Genomic DNA, 17,629 nt, shown 5'->3' on the forward strand with positions numbered 1-17,629 from the left:
TGCAGGGATGGAGTCCAAATCCGACCGAAACCAAGCAATTTTGTCCGCTAAGAATTGGGCATAATCCTCAGCTCTACCCTGCAAGGGTTCCCCCGTATCCCTCCTATTTAGGAGGGAGCGGGTTATCCTAAACAGGGCGGCTGGGCGGGACTCAGCGGACGCAACCAAGGTGGCAATATGAGATCTTTTTGCTGCCCTAAGTGCCCTGATGTACTCCTTGGTGCTGGTTGTTAGGATTGCTCGGTTCGATTCGGATTTATCGGACCTCCATAGGTGCTCTAGGCGTCTCCTCCAGCGCTTCATCTCCCGGAGCTCCTCGGTGAACCAAGGAGGCCTCCGGGATCCGCCACCTCGGAGGGGCCGTAGTGGCGCAATCCGGTCAAGGGTCTCCGATGCTGCCGAGTGCCAGGCAGCAACCAGAGTCTCCACCGGACTGTGGGCGAGAGTATCAGGAATAACCCCAAGCTCCGTCTGGAACCTCAGAGGCTCCATAAGTCGCCTGGGGCGGAACCACTTGGTCGGTTCCTCCTCCCTACAGTGGGGGTTTGGTCTCCGAAAGTCGAGCCTCAGTAGGCAGTGGTCTGACCACGACAGGGGTATGATCTCATTACCCCTCAGACCAAGATCACAAATCCACTGCTCCGAGAGAAATACGAGGTCGAGCATGTGACCCGCTGAGTGGGTTGGGCCCCGAATTACTTGGGTCAAGCCCATGGCTGTCATGGAAGCCATGAACTCCTGCGCCCCATCAGAGTGTTCACCGAGCGAAGGCAAATTGAAGTCCCCCAAGACCATAAGTCTAGGGAACTCAATTGCTAGCTCGGCTACCGACTCGAGGAGCGAGGGGAGGGCTGCTGCAACGCTGTTGGGAGGCAGATACGTTAACAGCAAACCCACTTGACCCTTGAGGTCCAACTTTACCAGCAGAGACTCACACCCGACAAGCTCCGGAGCAGGGATCCTACGAGGTGCTAACGACTCCCGGACAACGATAGCCACACCCCCACCCCTTCTCTGGGCTCTCGGCTGGTGCAGCACCTGAAATCCTTCTGGGCACATCTCTACGAGGGGGACTCCTCCCTCCGGGCCCAGCCAGGTTTCAGTAATACATGCCAGGTCTGCCCTCTCGTCTAAAATTAAGTCCCGGACGAGGGGAGCCTTGTGAACCACAGACCTGGCATTTAGCGACAGCAGCCTGAGACCAGGGTCCTGATTACTTGCGCCATCTGGTCTCGGAGTGGGACTCATAGGGCCGGAAGGAGGGATCTCTGTAACGTAGCGAACCCTCCTTCCCCGGTAATGGCCAGCCCTAAAGTCCCCGCCATATCTGCCCCTCCCTGTTACAATGTTAAGATAAAGGCAAGAATGCCTAAGGGGAAATATACTCAGCCGGAAAAGTCAGAAGTAATAAAGAGAGTCCAAGCAAAGCACTATTTCAGCTGAAGCTCCCAAAACAGCTTCCAAACGGGCTAAACTGAGGAAAATTTCTGGGGATTAGGCATGCCTGGAGGCGTGGCCAAAGAAAAGTCTTTCCTCAGTTTCAGGGCAACCAAACTGAACGAACCCACAGCTTGGACTCTCTAAGCAATGTGCAGGAAAATGAAAGTAGATAGATCTGGAAAACAATATTTTTCATTTTAAGTTATTGTAGGTTTGGCATTGAAGAGAGCATTAAATTGTTGGAAGAAATGTCCTTGTGGGTTCAGTTCCAAGTGGGGAAAAAGACACTGGAAACATGGAGGCTGCTTGGAAAGATGGTTTAATGGTGGACAGGATCACATACATGGCTTGAGCTCCTGAACAGAAAAGGGAGACCACATGCTTCCAGATGTTGGGTGAAGAAGAGGTGGGAAAAGGGCTTTGTTGGGAGTTCCTGGGTTTTTAATACTCTGGCCCAGTGGTGGGTTTCAAATTTTTTAGAACCTCTTCTGTAGGTATAGGAGAGGCTTGGCGGTCATGTGCCAGGTTGGGAGTGGATTGGCAGTCATGTGACTGGGTGGGCGTGGCCAACTTGCAAAATGTGGTGAAACTCACTTAACAATACTCTTGCTGGGTGGCAGAGCCTGGATGCCGTGACGACACGACGTGCAATCTCAAAGGTCTGAGATCGCACTCGATACTTTTATTGCTGGGGGGTTCCGACGGACCTAAATCATCCTGAAGAGATGGTGAACAGGAAGATTGCATCTTGCTGATCTCAGGGATATCGCAAAATCTCCGAGAAAAGCAGGTCTAAAGTCTTCTGCTGGCAGTAAAAATTCCAGTCTTTCAAGGCTGACAAAGTCAGGACAATGTGGAGGAGAAGTGTTAAGCTGGTAAGAAACTTTTATTTTTTTTAAAAAAACAGACTGCCTAAAAAATCTTAAAACTAACTTAAATCAAAGAATAGAAGAATTTAGCGGTGATTTTGATCTTTCTAATGGTTACCTTACTTTTTAAATGTTATTTACATGGATTGATTCTAAGTAAACCTTTTCAAATGGATGGATTACTCTAACATTTCTTCTGACTCTCAGTAAGCTACAAATTGACTGTTTACATCTCAACACTTTTATTGCTTGGCTGTTCTGGCTTAAGATCTGATAAGATTGTACAGCTGTTCCTTTGTAGTTTGCTTTCACTTGCGAGTGTTTCAGTCTTGCTGAGCTGTTAAGAAAAAATACAACTGCGTATAAACATGGCATCTCTTCAAGCGTCTCTCCAAGCGATACTTTCAGCTTTGAAGAGGGTGTTTGATACAGAGGAAAAAATTGAGAGAAAATTGGATTATTTGGTGTATTTGGCAACAAATTGTGATGAAAAACTGAGGATGTTCATCAAATACAAAATAAGAAGATAGAAATTCAAAAAATTGAAATGGAAAACGGAGATAAAAAGTTTGAGCTTGTTGATATTCGTGGCAATTGGTTTATTTCTGAGGGAGGAAAGAATGGAATATTTGAAGAGGAATTAAATGGAGAAAAAATTTATTTCAAAGGACAGGACATAGAAGGAGAAGAAAGCATTAAAGAACTTATGGACTATGAAATACTATTTGCAAAATATTTATAACACTGCTGAGAATTAAAGACAAGCTGATAAAGGAAACAAAAGGAGGGTTTCAACATTATATGAGAGATACTGCAAACAAGAAGGTGCAAAGATCACTTCGTACAGACTTGTTTAAAAAGATGTTTGGAGAATTGGATCCACAAATGGCAGTAGATATAAGATTGTTTTGTTATTGGAGAGATACAGGTTGATAGATGGAAGAGTATAATTCAAAATTAGCTAAACTTAGTTAAATCCAGTGGTAATAGGTATAGTTAAATAAAAATTGATAATGATAGTAATGTATACAATGTTGAGCTGTTATGATAAATAATAATTGGATATGAGAAGGGAAGGTCAGAAATATTTTTGGACTATATATAAAGATTATTAATAACAATAATAATTATAATAAAAAACAAAACTAGATACAGTTAAGTTTTAACTAATAGGGGGGAAATGTTATGATATAGAATATAGTTAAATAAAGAAAGGATAATGATAATAAATTATATACATGGAGGATTAGAAAATGTTGGTCTTAAATATGGATGTTTAGCTAAAAGACAATATGAGAACTTAATGTTAATGGAGGATTTTACAAATAAGTAAATGAAATGTCAGCATGTGGTTATGTATTGAATCTTGGTATATTTAAGGATGAAGGATGTTTAAATAACTATAGTCAAATAAAAGTGGAAGTATGATGATGTTAATATAGTAAATATTTGAGTTAAGATATTTGAATTAATATGAATTATATTTGATGACGGTGGAAGAGATGCACAAAAGCCTTTTGTAACCAGCTGATGCACTTTTTACAATATGTAAAGAAGGAGGAGTTGTATATTTGTTTTGGGAAAAAAAATTAAAACAAAACAACACTTGTTTAGCAACCAAAATGTTGCCTCGGAAACTCTGGCATTTGAAGCACACAAGTCTTAAAGCTGTCAAGTTACAAGACACTTGCACCCCTAACCCTTTAGAAAAAAAAGCCCAGGGGTGTTCAAACTTGACAGCTTTAAGACTTGTGAACTTCAACTCCCAGAATTCCTCCTTCAGTCATGTTGGCTCAGGAACTCTGGCATTGAATTTTGCAAGTCTTAAAGCTGTCAAGTTACAAGACACTTGCACCCCTAACCCTTTAGAAAAAAAACTGCAGGGGTGTTCAAAACCTGATAGCTTTAAGACTTGTGGATTTCAACTCCCATAATTCCTCAATTAGCATGGCTGGTTGGGGAATTCTGGGAGTTGAAGTCTGCACATCTTAAAGTTGCCAAGGTTGAGAAACACTGCTCTAGAGGTAGCCACTTTAACTGCAAATGTTTGGAGATGGGAGGGATTAGGAGGGATAACTCCTCTGCTATCCCCTCCACCTACTCCAGGGGTGGGTTTCAACCGGTTCGCGGCGGTCCCCGCGAACCAGTTGGTCGGCGAAGCCGGAAGTAAGTAACTTCCGGGAACATCGAAGGGCCCACCCGCCCGCCCGCGCTCCTTACCCAGTTTTGACGAGTTCTGTGCTTCCACGCATGCGCAGGACGCATACAGCGCCTGCGCGATCCTCCAGGAGCAGCTGGAGCATCGCACAGACACTAGTATGCATGTGTGCACTACACGCGTGCACGAGGACGCCGCCATCCCCGTTCCAACCGAACCGGTTGGAACGGGGCGAGAAACCCACCCCTGACCTACTCTTACAAAAACCTCCAGGTTAAGATAACCTTTGTTGTCATGTCTTTACGGTGAGCACACTGGCTGGCATCTATTAAAAATGAAATGGTCTTGTTTGCTCTCAAGAGAAAGTATACATCTACCAGTGACGTGCAGTCAGCTTTAAGCCCGGTGAGGCACTTTTTAGACTTCTGGACTTCAACTCCCACAATTCCACAGCCAGGCATGCTCAGTTCCGCTTTAAAGCAACAGCATTTTTCCCCCTTGCAAAATAAGTTTTCCCATTCTTTTTCTTCTCCCTCCCCCTCCTTCCTCCCTCTCTCCCTCCCTCCCCCCTCTCTCAAACAGACACACACACACAGAGAACTTCAATCCCTCTCTCATTCACTCACTCTCAAACACAAACACAGAAGTTGGATTGGATATATTTTCCAAAGGCTTGAAAGCAGCTCCTCTGCCATACCCCCACTTCCCCTGCTGCCTTCCGATCAAACTTTTTGAATTCCTCCCCCCTCTCCACACACGGACCTTTTCCAGCTGTTTCAGCGATGATTTCAACTCTGCTTCTCCCTGCCCTGCCCTGCCCTGCCCTCCCCTCATGAAAGGCCAGAGCTCTGAAGTCAGACGGAGCTAGTTGCTCTCAGGGAACTCTAAAAAGCCTCTAAAAATGCCCTTTACAGGAGGCAAGAGAATACGTGCCTCATTTGCATAAGGAATATTTTGCTTGTTAACTCTTGGTTATCTCTTGAAAGGTGAAAAATTCCTTATGCAAAAGAGGCCCCTAGTTCTCTGGCCTCCTCCTATGGTTAACACAGCACTGTTCCAAGTCACTGTGAATCTGGCACCAACTACCTTGGCTTTAATTATTTTAAAATAATTCTTTAAAATCCTTTCCTTTTCCTCATGACTGGTGAGGCCATGCTTCCCTTGCCTCTAGTGACTGCATGTCCCTGACATCTACTTTGAAAGAGCCAAAGCCACGGTCATTTCCACGTTGCTTAAGAGCAGTGGTGGGTTTCAAATTTTTTTAGAACCACTTCTGTAGGTGTGGGCTGCTTTGTGGGAGTGGCTTGCCGGCCATGCAACCAAGTGGGAGTAGCTTGCCGGCCATGTGACCAGATGGGAATGTCTTGCCAGTCATGTGACTGGGTGGGTGTGGCCAACTTGTAAAATGTGGTGAAACTCACTTAACAATGCTCTTGTTTAGCAACCAAAATGTTGGCTTAGAAAGTCTGGCATTTGAAGCACACAAATCTTAAAGCTGTCAAAACCCTTGCACCCCTAACCCTTTAGAAAAAAATACCCTAGGGGTGTTCAAACCTGACAGCTTTAAGACTTGTGGACTTCAACTCCCAGAATTCCTCCTCTCGCTCTTCTTCTTGATGATGTGCGGACGAATGGGGAGAGGGAGCTAGAACCGGTTCTAAACAGCACTGTAGATTTGTGGAAGCTCTTCTATAGAAGAGGTTAGAACTGGCAGGAGCCCACCCCTGCTTAAGAGTGAACACACTAATTGTGGAGCCTAACAAAAGAAGCCACGCACGGAGGTAAACAAGAAGGAGCAGAGTTAATGAAGGCAGTGAGAAGGCGCAGCCACCAGAATGGAGAAACAGAGAAGGTGGGGAGGGATGTAAACAAAAGAAAAGGCTTCTTAGTTCCCGTTCAACTTTTCTTCTCAGCCCTGAAAGAGCTTCCATCAAGAAACACCAAGGGGGTGCCGTAAAGATAGGCAATAGACTCTTTCGGTTGACTCTCATCATTCACACATCCATGCAGCCCGCGGTCACTTACAGGAGGCTATGCCCAAGCGAGCCAGAAGGAAAAGCCGCACCCACCCCCACTCCCCCTGAGGTTTCACGACTCAGACGAAGCGGCGGCAGGGCCATCTCCTGGCCGGGCTCTTCCCTCTCACTCTTCATCATGATGATGTAGCTGCAGCTGCTGGGCGCAGATGGATGGAGGTAGCCAGAACTGCACCGAGGCAGCCCAGCGGGCGAGCAAGCAAGTGAGGATCAGGCTGCCTGATAATCCATTGCCCGCTCGCTCTTTCACCCGCCCAGACCGCCTTGGTGCCGCTCTGGCTACTTCTGTCCATCTCCGCCCGGCAGCTGCGGCGACGTCATCATGATGAAGTGGCTTGGAGGCAAAGGGGCCTTGGTGCCCTTGCCTAAGTGGCGGCAGGGCCCTCTGCCAGCGTGGCTCTTCCCTCTTGCTCTTCATCTTTGATGATGTCACTGCAGCTGCCGGGCGCGGATGGACAGAGGTAACCAGAGTGGCATCGAGGTGGTCCGGGCGGGTGAAAGAACAAGCGAGCAAGCAAGCGATGGAGGAGGAGCTGAGGAGAGCCCAGAGAAGAGCACAGAGTCCAGCAGAGGCAGCAAGGTTTTTGGCACTCCAGAAAGCCATGAAAGTGGCAGGGAGAGGAGCACAGCTTGGTTTAGCCTCCCTGGATGTCGCAGCAGCTCCAAGCGCACCGTTCTTGGTGTTTTTTGCATCAGGGCATGCTGCAAGAGGGAAAAGGTCTTCACTCCCCCTTGCAGCACACCCTGATGCGAAAAATGCCAAGATCGGCACGCTTGTGTCTGCTGTGATGTCCAGGGAGGCTAAACCAAGCTGCACACTTCTCCCAGCCACTTTTGCGACTTCCTAGAGCGCCGAGAACCTTCATGCTCTTCTCTGCGCTGTCTTCGGCTCCTCACAACTGCAATAGATGTCCAGAAGCGGCGGGGACTGTCGGGATGGGAACCAAGCCCCATTAGCCCCAAAAGCAGCTGCGCCAGCAAAGAGCTTACTTATCTCCTCAGGAGGCAGCTCTTAGAGGCGTGGTGCAGATGGGCGGGGGGAGCGAGTGGCTACCAGATGGGCTGGGCCCGGGGGTGAGCGAGCGAGGGGGTAGGGCAAGTTCCACCAGTGGAACCAGTTCTAAACGACATGCTAGATTTGTGGAACCTCTTCTAGCGAACCAGTTAGAACAGGCAGGAACCTACCCCTGATTCGGCCCCACCTTTCTGTTTCCTGTTTCTTTGTAAGAATGGATTCTGATTGGTTGTCAGACTCTCAGGGGTGGAGGTCTTAGCTAACTTTGTAGATTGTGTGTCTTTTTGAATCCCAAACTTGGTTGAGTTCCCATATGCCATGTGGTAAGTTTCTGTGGAAAACTAATCCTATCTTTGTTATGTAGAGTAGAATAGCCCAGGCTTTAATAGCTCATTGACAAAAGTGGGGGACGAAGCTGCAGGGAGCTACTTTGTCTTTAAAAACATGTTTCTCCCTTTTTGCATCCAGAGAAATATAATATTCTGCCTTTTCAATATTTCTCAGGATATTTCATTTTCCTAGGGGAGGGGGTGGGTGCTAACTTCCTACAAAAGGACATGGCAACACAAACATTTTGAACAGAATTTCTCAGAAAGATTCCTTCTGAACCCCAGCAGTCTGCGTCTTACCTGAAATTATCCAGTTTGTTCTATTGTTTACTTCGGTTATGGTGACAAAATAAGGAGATGTCAGATTAACAAAATGACCGTCATCCTCCACAACAAAATAGAGAGGAAGCTTTTCTACTGGAAATTTCATCCGCAGCGCCTAAAGACAAATGCACCATCGAGACAGAGATGTTAAAATCATTTTATATATTATATACCAATGTAAGTGCACGGTTTCAAATGAGATAGCATTCAGACAACATAGGGTCTACAAAAACCTATGTAAAGTTGCCTACTTCAAGTCAAGGGTCAGTGGGACTTTTGTTTTGAGAATATCTTTTTCATTTGAAAGTTAAGAAGTTAGAGAAACTGACTTAAGAAGAGATACTTTGTGTATTATTTTGCATCTTCCTCTCCCATTCACAGATGTCTTACAGGAGAGGAATGGGCAATTAATTTTCCCAGGGGGCCATTTGGGATTGTTGTGGAGGACCAAACCAATAACTCCTGGCTGCACTCTCCCCACTCACCCAGGAAGCCATACTTCAACCCAGGCAACAGTGGGTGGCTGAGCCCAAGCCCCTCACGCGATGACCACTGCCACCAGGACCACCACCTCATTCCTTAGGCCCTTCCAGGTGAGGGGTGAGGGCTGCACAGCTGTTGTGTTCCACTGTTCTGTGACTGCCAGCTGACTACAGTGACTGTGCAAGAGCTGGACTCGACTCACCTCCCCCCTCCCCATGTGGCATGGTAATTTACATTTGATTTTTAATTACTGATTAACCTTACATGAGCCGGACAGGGACAGCCAAAGGGCTGGATGTAGCCTGGGGGCTGTAAAATGCCCAGGTCGGTTCTAGACATCAATAGTCACTCCGTAATCAGATCTTCAGACAGGACTCCCAGTGATTCCCTTTCTATCCCTTCATCTAAATCATTGATGAAGATGTTGAAGAGTACTGGCCTACAACAGAGCCTTGGGGGGTTCCACCACAAAACCACGGTAGACAATTGCACGCTCGACAAAAGCGCGTACGTGACGTCATCACAGCACGATGAAAACATCGCGCTGTGAGCGGTAAATTTAAAATTAAAGCGAAAACCTTACCCTAACCCCCCCCAAACCTAACCCTAAACCTAACTCTAAACCTAACCCTTAACCTAACCCTAAACCTAACCCTAAACCTAACCCTTAACCTAACGCTAAACCTAACGGTAACCCTTAACCTAACGCTAAACCTAACCCTAATGCTTAACGTAACCCTAAACCTAACCCTAACCCTTAACCTAACCGTAACCGTAACCCTAACCCTAACCCTTACCTTTATGTGAATCGGCTTGCTTTAATTTTATTTTAATTTTAATTTTATTTATTTTTTAATTTTTTTTGTCACGCTGCTGATGATGTCAGGTATGCGCTTTTGTCGACCGCGGTTTTGTCGACCGCGGTTTTGACGGGTCATGCCTTGGGGTACCCCACTGCATACTTACCTCCATGTAGATGCAGTTCAGTTGTGAATCCAACTGATGGTGATGCTGTCTAACCCACATTTTTCTATTTTATCAAGTAGTAGGTTATGGTCTACTTTATCAAACATCTTGCTGAAGTCCAGGTAAACTATATCCTCAGTATTTTGCTGACCCACTAATTTTGTCAGTTTGTGAAAGAATGCAGTAATATTTATCCGGCATAATCTGAGATGATCTGTTATTAACAAATCCATGTTCGCTTCTGGTTAGGATTTTGCTTGCCTCTAGGGGGTGTTTGCAGATTCATTGCTTGATAATCTTTTCCAGAATCGTCTCAGGTATTTTTTTAAAAACATATTTTTATTTCCATTTCATAACATACAATCACATGTATACTCTACATAGCCAATATCATATAGTATTAAATAATGATTACATCATTCCTCTTGTCCTCAACGCCCCAAAAAGATTAACACCCATTATTAGCTCTTCTACTCTCCATACACCTCTTTCTTCTACCTCTCTCTTATTTCCTATCTTCCCTCCCTCTTCCTTTTCTACTCTATTTCCCCTTCCTTTCTCCTTCTCCTCTCTCTACATTCCACTCCTCCTTATCCTCATCCTCCTTATCTCCCCTCCTTCCCCTCTCTCCTATCCCTCCCTTCCCACCTTTCTTCTCCCTTCTGCTTCCCACTCTTCCTTTCGTTGGTGTATTTCCGCTTCCATACTACTCTATTTCCTCTTCCTTTCTCCTTCTACTCTCTCCCCTTACCACTCCTCCTTATACACCACATCTTCCCCCTTCACCCCCTCTCCTATCCCTCTCTTCCTATCTTCTTCTCTCCTCTACTTCCAACTCTTCTATATCCTGACTTCCCTCCATCATTTTCTACTCTACTTCCCCTTCCTTTCTCCTTCTCTTCTCTCCCTTTACCACTCCTCCTTATACACCTCATCTTTCCCCTTCCCCCTCCCTCCTATCCCTCTCTTCCTATCTTTCTTCTCTCCTCTACTTCCCACTCTTCCTCTGATTCACTTGATGTGTTTCGGCATCTGAGCAAAATCCCTTTTGTGTTGATGGTATTTATAATTCCATTTCAATATACATAAAAAAGAAAAAAATAACAGTATACATGTACAATCATCCAACATCCCTCCTCCAACTTAGTAAACTCCACTCCCTCCCACCCTCCCCCCAATCCCCTAATCTTCCCCCACCCTGACTTCCCAGAACCAATACAAGGTATAAATCTTTAACAAAAACAGTTTAAGATATACTTAAGAGAAAACGTAGAAAGTTAATAACATCTTTGAATTAATGTTAGCTCATCCTTGCTAGGCTAACTATAAATAATTTGTATCGTTTCAGATCTTAGTCATAAACTATCTGAAATTTCCTAGACCCATATTTATTTTGAATATAGTCAATCCATTTTTCCCAGTCTGGTTTATATCTCTCATTTGAGTTATCCTTGAGATATGCAACTATTTTAGCCGTCTCTGCTAAGTTTGTGGTCTTCAATATCCATTCCTAAATAGTAAACAAATCTTATTTCTTCCAATATTGCGCCACCAACAATCTAGCTACAGTTACCAAATGCAAAGTTAAGTTAATCTCTACTGCTGTACAGTCAGTAATTATACATAACAAAGAATAGGTGGTTTTTTTTTTGAGAGAGAGAGCATTTTACATAATCCATCATATTTGTGTCCAGAATACCTTAACCTTTTTATAAATCTACCATGTAATTAATATTAATGTTTTTTTTCCCAACCCGTAGCAAGGCATTCCCCAGAGCATGACCTTTAACGTTCTCATCCACCTCTTTATTATACAGCAAACAAGCAGCCATATACCAAATCAAACCCTTCAATACTGAACACTCCATTTCCTGCTAAATTAATCCAATCACTTAACATTCCATATTAGGGATTTAGTTACCATCCTTAGCCTTAGCTAAGAATCTTCCCAGGTATTGATGTATGACTGATAGGTCTGTAATATCCTGGATCCATTTTCCCCTTCCTTTTTTGAAGATGGGAATTACAACAGCTGTTTTGCACTCATCTAATGGTTCCCTGGTGCTTCAGGATCTTTGAAAGATATGGTTCAGTGGTTTTGCTATCACATCTGCCAGTTCCTTCAGAACCTTGAGATGTAATCCTGGTGATGTGAACTCATCTAGACTGGATATGTGTTCCCTTATCATTTTCTTGCTTATTTTGTCTTCCATTCCTAATCTGTGTTAAGCAGTTCTGCTTTCTCTCTGCTGCTTGTCACCTTCTTACTATTTTCTCCTATTAATGGATCAATTCCTAGACTTTTTTTCTATGCTTTGTACATGTTGAGAGAAACTTTTAGTGATTTTTGACATTTGTCGCAAAATTGTTAGCTCCTTTTGAGCCTCAGATTTCCTGATTTCATCTTTGCAGGTTTTGGTTATTTGTTGATATTTTGCCTTAATTATCTGCCCTTTCCCCACTTTTTATGCTTGTCCTTTTTGCCATTCAGTTTATCAGAGAGTTCTTTGTGCAGCCACACTGGTTTCTTTTGAGTTCTCTTATTTTTCTTCCTCATTGGTATTCTGCTAGACTGGGCTTTTATAAGCTCACTTTTAAAGTTTCCCAAGCTTCTTGGGTTGTTTATCTCTAAATTTATTCAAATAAGCTTTCTTAAAGTTTAAGACTCTAGTCCTCATCCCCCTCCCATTCCTTGTGCTTGCATAATGTTGAATCCCAATATGGCATTGACACTCCCTCCAAGGTTCCTGTAACTTCAACGCCTTCTATAATTTCATTTCTGTTAGTGAGAATTAAGTCCTGGTTGGAGAGTTGAAGTCCACAAGTCTGAAAGGTGCCAAGTTGGGAAACCCCTGCTCTAGTTCCCATCTCTACCTTTGGGAGACAAAGCTGTCTGCTAGATTTGTCAAGTTTGTCATTTCAAGGAAGGCATGTTTGCATATTAAACTTTCTGGGTATTAAAAGAAGAGAATATTTGTAGCTCAGGGTTAAACTGTGGGATTCTTGGCGTATCTAGTTTAGTAATGAAACATTTGCAAGAAAACAACCAAGCTCAGAGAGTATTAAGGATGCACACTACCTGTGTAGAGACTTCTTGATCCATATTGGGTGGTAAAAAAATAGTTGAACATTCCATTTTTGGAATTATTTTCTTAGAGAGATGTGCTATGTCATATTTAATTATTGCTAATTAAATATGACATAGATGATTATATTCATTTCTGAATGTTACTGTGTCTTTGTAAACCCAGTCCCTATCTCCCCAAATTATTTCTAGAATGAAGCCCTTTCCAGACACATTAATTTAAGTAGGCGGCAGTTAAAGCTTACCTTCTCTTTACAGTCAGAAAAGGCAACAGAAAATGACAGCTTCATATTATCAGTACACATGCACTCGGCTCGGCTTGATTTGTTAGCACACTGTTTGTACTTTCCAGAGGCCTGTGGAAAAGATATCCATTGATCTAAGACTGAACAGTGATCTGGTTTTTAAGTCAGTGACATTTTTTGACTATCATTGGTTCACGTAGGCTCCTAAACAGTAGAGTAGGGATGGAAAGGGATTTGCAACTGCTTTTCATTCTTATAAGTGACTTGTAATTTATGAATACACTTGTATATTAACATTGTACATGAAAAAAAGTATAGCAGCAAGGTATTTTAAGTTTATTTAAGTCTTAAAAACCATGGCATTCAAAGGACAAAAATGATTAATAACCAAAACTTACTTTTGATCCTTCAAAATAATCTCTCAATCTAGGTTTACTTGGATCTGCATTATAAATATTATCTGTGAGTGGAACAGCAATTCCCATTGCAGATGGTGGTCTATAGTTCACCTATATCAACAATAACAACAAAAACTGTTGAGGAATACGAAGTGTACTTCAGCATCCTTTTTCTAATCCCAAATTCCTACTTATTAGTATTATTGATTCCTATGAAATTACGCTACCCTGTTTCCACTGAAAGTGGTCTTTAAAAATTGTGCTAGAAATTGCAGTCTTCAATATAATTTATGTAATCAAATATGCATGTGTAGGAGATTTCCCCATCCCAAAAAACATTTGCCAGCTAGTTGTTACTAATGTCTGTAACTATGACGAAGTGTTGTAAACTCTTAGAGACACACGTATATAGTAATTTCCTCAAAAGCAAAGTGATGAGGTCAACAAACTTCAGATAAAGAATAGTGAAAGAAAATCTCTACCTACATATAAGGGATATGCTACTACTAAACACACAGGTTTTTTTTTACTTACTAGACTATTGAAAGCAATCTAGTTCATAGAAGGCAAATGGGTTACCTTCAGGAAATACATATACATACAGTTTCTCCTAACTTCTAGCTTCCATATGGAGAGTCAGGAAGACTAGCCACTACTGGAATAGATTGTACACTGAAGATCGTCAAATTCTCTCAACCTTGTTTACCTCATAATTACACTTGATAAGTTGCTAAGCAATGCCATCTCACAAATAAGCAAAGCACACTCAGCTATATCTTACTCAGGACAAATTTGCTATAGTTTCCTTATACTTTAAAAGTAATAATTCATTTCCTAATTAAAGGAATGATTACAATGTAATTCAGTGCCATACTTTCATCCCAGATTAGGTCCATCTCTGAAACAGTGGTGGCCAGAGACCATACTGCTACATCTTTGTTTTCTCCTGTCCAGAGCATTTTGAAAATTCTTCAGTATCCTTACCGGCAGAACCTTCAAATATTTACTAATCCCCGAATAATTGTACCCGAGGGTATTCTCCGAAGACAGCCAGTTGGCTGAAGACAGTTTATAAGGTAGAACATAGTGTGCTGATTTAAGGTAGGAGCAGGAACTCTTCAAGGTTAATACAATACATAGAACATCACATAAGAGACTGCCATATGGCAAAGTCACAGCTATGGTAGTTTTACCCTAGGGATGACAATTAAAAAGCATAATATTAATTTGCCCAAATATTAAACATATAATTATTATCCCATCATAAGGCATTATATACAAAAGCTCAACCATTAAAATGGTTAAATAGCTAAGCTGTCTTTCATTACAATCGTTCAAGAATTCTAGGTGGGAGAAATATATCTTCAGTGGTGACATTATTTGTACATTGAAATGCAGCAAATATAATGTATGTATTTTAAGAGAATTTTTCAAGTCAGCTAACAAGAGAAACAATAACACAAAAAATTTAAAAATATATATATTGTTGCTTTCAGAAATCTTGCAGTGCAGTCCTAGAAATACTAGGAATTTAATTTGGCACAAGATAGTACATGTCACAATTTAATGTACAGTAGTTAGACTGGATCAGATGAATTCCCGCCTTCATACAAACTTCTTCAGGCATTCTTCTAGAAGGCAGTGGCTTATGTATGGAGAGTGATGGGTCTGTACACACTGGTCACTCATCCTTACCTCCCTAACTGTTCTTCTTTCTGCTTGAGCAGAGCAAGAAGAGTTCTGCTGGCAGTTTGCTTGAATGTGAGTCAAACTCTATATTGAATTGCAGATTCTGCTTTATCAACATATGCACTGTAATCTCATAAAAAATTATAACATGTTTAAGTACATGTGAGCAAAGTTTCCATTTAAGCTGCCTGGTTTCCACCTGAGAAAATCTGCAGAAAGGAAAACACCTGTTTCTGAGGTGCTGTCTTATACATCTGGGCATTTCTGGCCTGTTTTGATGTTATTGATCATAGCATCTTCTGGACCACCTGCGGGGAGGCTTTTGGGCATTGTTTTGCAGTAGTTCTGCTCATTACTTCTGAATGGTTTCTATTTGTTGCAGTGGAGAAGGAGAGGTTGTCCCATAACTCCTCATTAAGGCATACATCAACCTCTTGCTTTGTAACTTTTATATGAAACTACTGGGAGAGTCATCCAGTGTGCTGATGGACTATGCTAGGCTATGCTAGGCTATGCTAGGCTATGCCATGCCATGCCACGCCATGCTAATACTTTACCCTACCCTACCCTACCCTACCCTACCCTACTCTACTCTACTCTACTCTACTCTACTCTTTTGGTCTATAAGGAAGATCCTGCTGTTCTCATTTGCTGCCTTTTTGGAGGCTGTTAAGGTCTGAACAGGAAAGAAAAGGTTCAGATTGAATCAAAGCAAGAACGAGTTGCAGTTTATACATCGTGGTTCTTCTTTGGTATCAGTGTTATCCCTAAACAGACAGTCATTTTCTGTCCAGGAACACGATCATGGTTTAGGGGTCCTTCTATATTTGCAAATAGAGACTGTGACTAAGAGGGATTAAAACTAAATATGAGTTAATAGTCTCTTTTATGTGCTAATGCTCTAATGTTTGGAATTTACTTTTCCAAAAGGCCCTCATATCTTAGTTATTATGCCTGGGGCTCCCAGGGTGCTACCCTGTTTTTCCTAAAATAAGACCTCCCTGGATAATAAGGCCAATCAGGCTTTTGAGTGCATGTGCTAAAATAATCCCTGGTTTGGGGAGTGAAAAGAAAATTTCAGGGAAACACGGTAGAAATTCCTGACAAGGTTCGATTGTTGAGCTCGCCATTTTTATCCTTTTGTTGCTTGGGGTTTTATATCTTTGGTTTTTCTAATATTAATATGAAATTTTACAATTTATATATGTGTTTTTTACATTGTTATTTTATCTGATTGTTGTGCAGAGTCAGATATGGACCCCCTCTTCCTTCCTTTCTTCCCTCCCTCTTCCTTCCTTCCTTTCCTTCCTTCCAGTGGTAGGTTTCAAAAAATTTTAGAACCTATTCTGTAGGTGTGGCCTATTTTGTGCACGTGGCTTGGCAGTCATGTGACCGGGTGGGAGTGATCAACTTGTAAAATGTGGTGAAACTCATTTAACAACGCTCTTGCTTAGCAAACAAAAATTTGGACTCAGTTGTGATCATAAGTTCTCTTTCTTTTTCTTTCTTTTCTTTCTTCTCTCTCTCTTTCTTTTCTTTCTTCTTTCCTTCCTTTCTTTTTCTTCCTTCCTTATTTTCTTTCTTGTGCCTCTCTATCCCTCTTTCTTTTTCTTCATTCCTTCCTTCCTTCCTTCCTTCCTTCCTTCCTTCCTTCCTTCCTTCCTTCCTTCCTTCATGGCAATTGATCCTGGGAAGTCTATTTTGGCAGGAAGCACAAAGCTTCCTTCATCTTAGAGTTCACTATCTACCTTTGTGGTGGCAGGAATAAACTTGGGAATTGAAGGGATAACAACCACTGCTTGAGAATGCCTGAAGAAGATCATTTGTTTACAACTCTTTGAACTACTCCACATTTATTCTGTCCTGCATATTAGTCCAGATTGAAATCTCTGTAATACTCCTTTAATATTCATTCCCTATATTATACCTATCCTGAGAAGAGATTTACACTTAAGCAGATCAAAACAAGTTTATTGTGTAATATATACTGGATAGAAAGGGCTCGCCTAAACATTTGAGATCTACTACACAGTAAAATCCAACAGTTGAATAAAATAGTTTGGGTATTACCTGTTCAAAAAATTTACTGTGAACAACGATTTTAAATATATAACTATGATTATCATCCCAGTAATCTTCTGTAGTCAGCTCCAGTAGATTAGGCCTTCCAACTAGTACTCTTATTAGATACTGATGAAACACTACGAAAGCTGTGGATTGAAACAACCATGAAAATTATATTTATCTTTACTATTGGTTTTCTGCAGAATAATTCCACGTAAGAAGAGGAACACCTAGTATTTTACAGACCAGTTATGCAGATAGGTAAGTTTAAATGAATTAATGGGAAAGATAAGATTGTATAAAAGAGATGAATATTGATGAAAGTGGGGAGGTTAGAATATACTGAAGTTCTGATTATAAATGAGATGCATAAAATGTAACCCAGTCCGCACTCTGCCCATAAAGTATGTATGATGAGGGGTGAGGGGTAAGATTACAATAAAACTTTTAAAAAGGGAATAGAATAGGTGGATCCTCAATAGAAGCAACTGTGAGTTATCTAGGACTCCTACTAGACAACCATTAAAA

At 42.2% G+C, this 17,629-nt stretch overlaps 1 protein-coding gene across 1 annotated transcript in view; it reads right to left on the reverse strand.

The window, feature by feature from the left end:
• Window positions 1-17,629, reverse strand: part of LOC148049746 (cation channel sperm-associated auxiliary subunit beta-like) — a 110,360-nt gene that overhangs the window by 11,080 nt on the left and 81,651 nt on the right. Inside the window, exons 23-27 of the mRNA XM_087704634.1 lie at window positions 17,108-17,247; window positions 14,333-14,542; window positions 13,349-13,459; window positions 12,951-13,061; window positions 8,148-8,286 (exon numbers count right to left, since the gene is read on the reverse strand). Coding sequence (XP_087560760.1) covers window positions 8,148-8,286; window positions 12,951-13,061; window positions 13,349-13,459; window positions 14,333-14,542; window positions 17,108-17,247 — 711 coding nt within the window. The remainder of the gene's footprint in view (window positions 1-8,147; window positions 8,287-12,950; window positions 13,062-13,348; window positions 13,460-14,332; window positions 14,543-17,107; window positions 17,248-17,629) is intronic.

This window comes from Thamnophis sirtalis, unplaced genomic scaffold, assembly GCF_051295495.1.
Source record: "Thamnophis sirtalis isolate CommonGarterSnake01/CBP01778 unplaced genomic scaffold, rThaSir2_p1.2 scaffold_1, whole genome shotgun sequence".
Classification (NCBI taxonomy): Eukaryota; Metazoa; Chordata; class Lepidosauria; order Squamata; family Natricidae; genus Thamnophis; species Thamnophis sirtalis.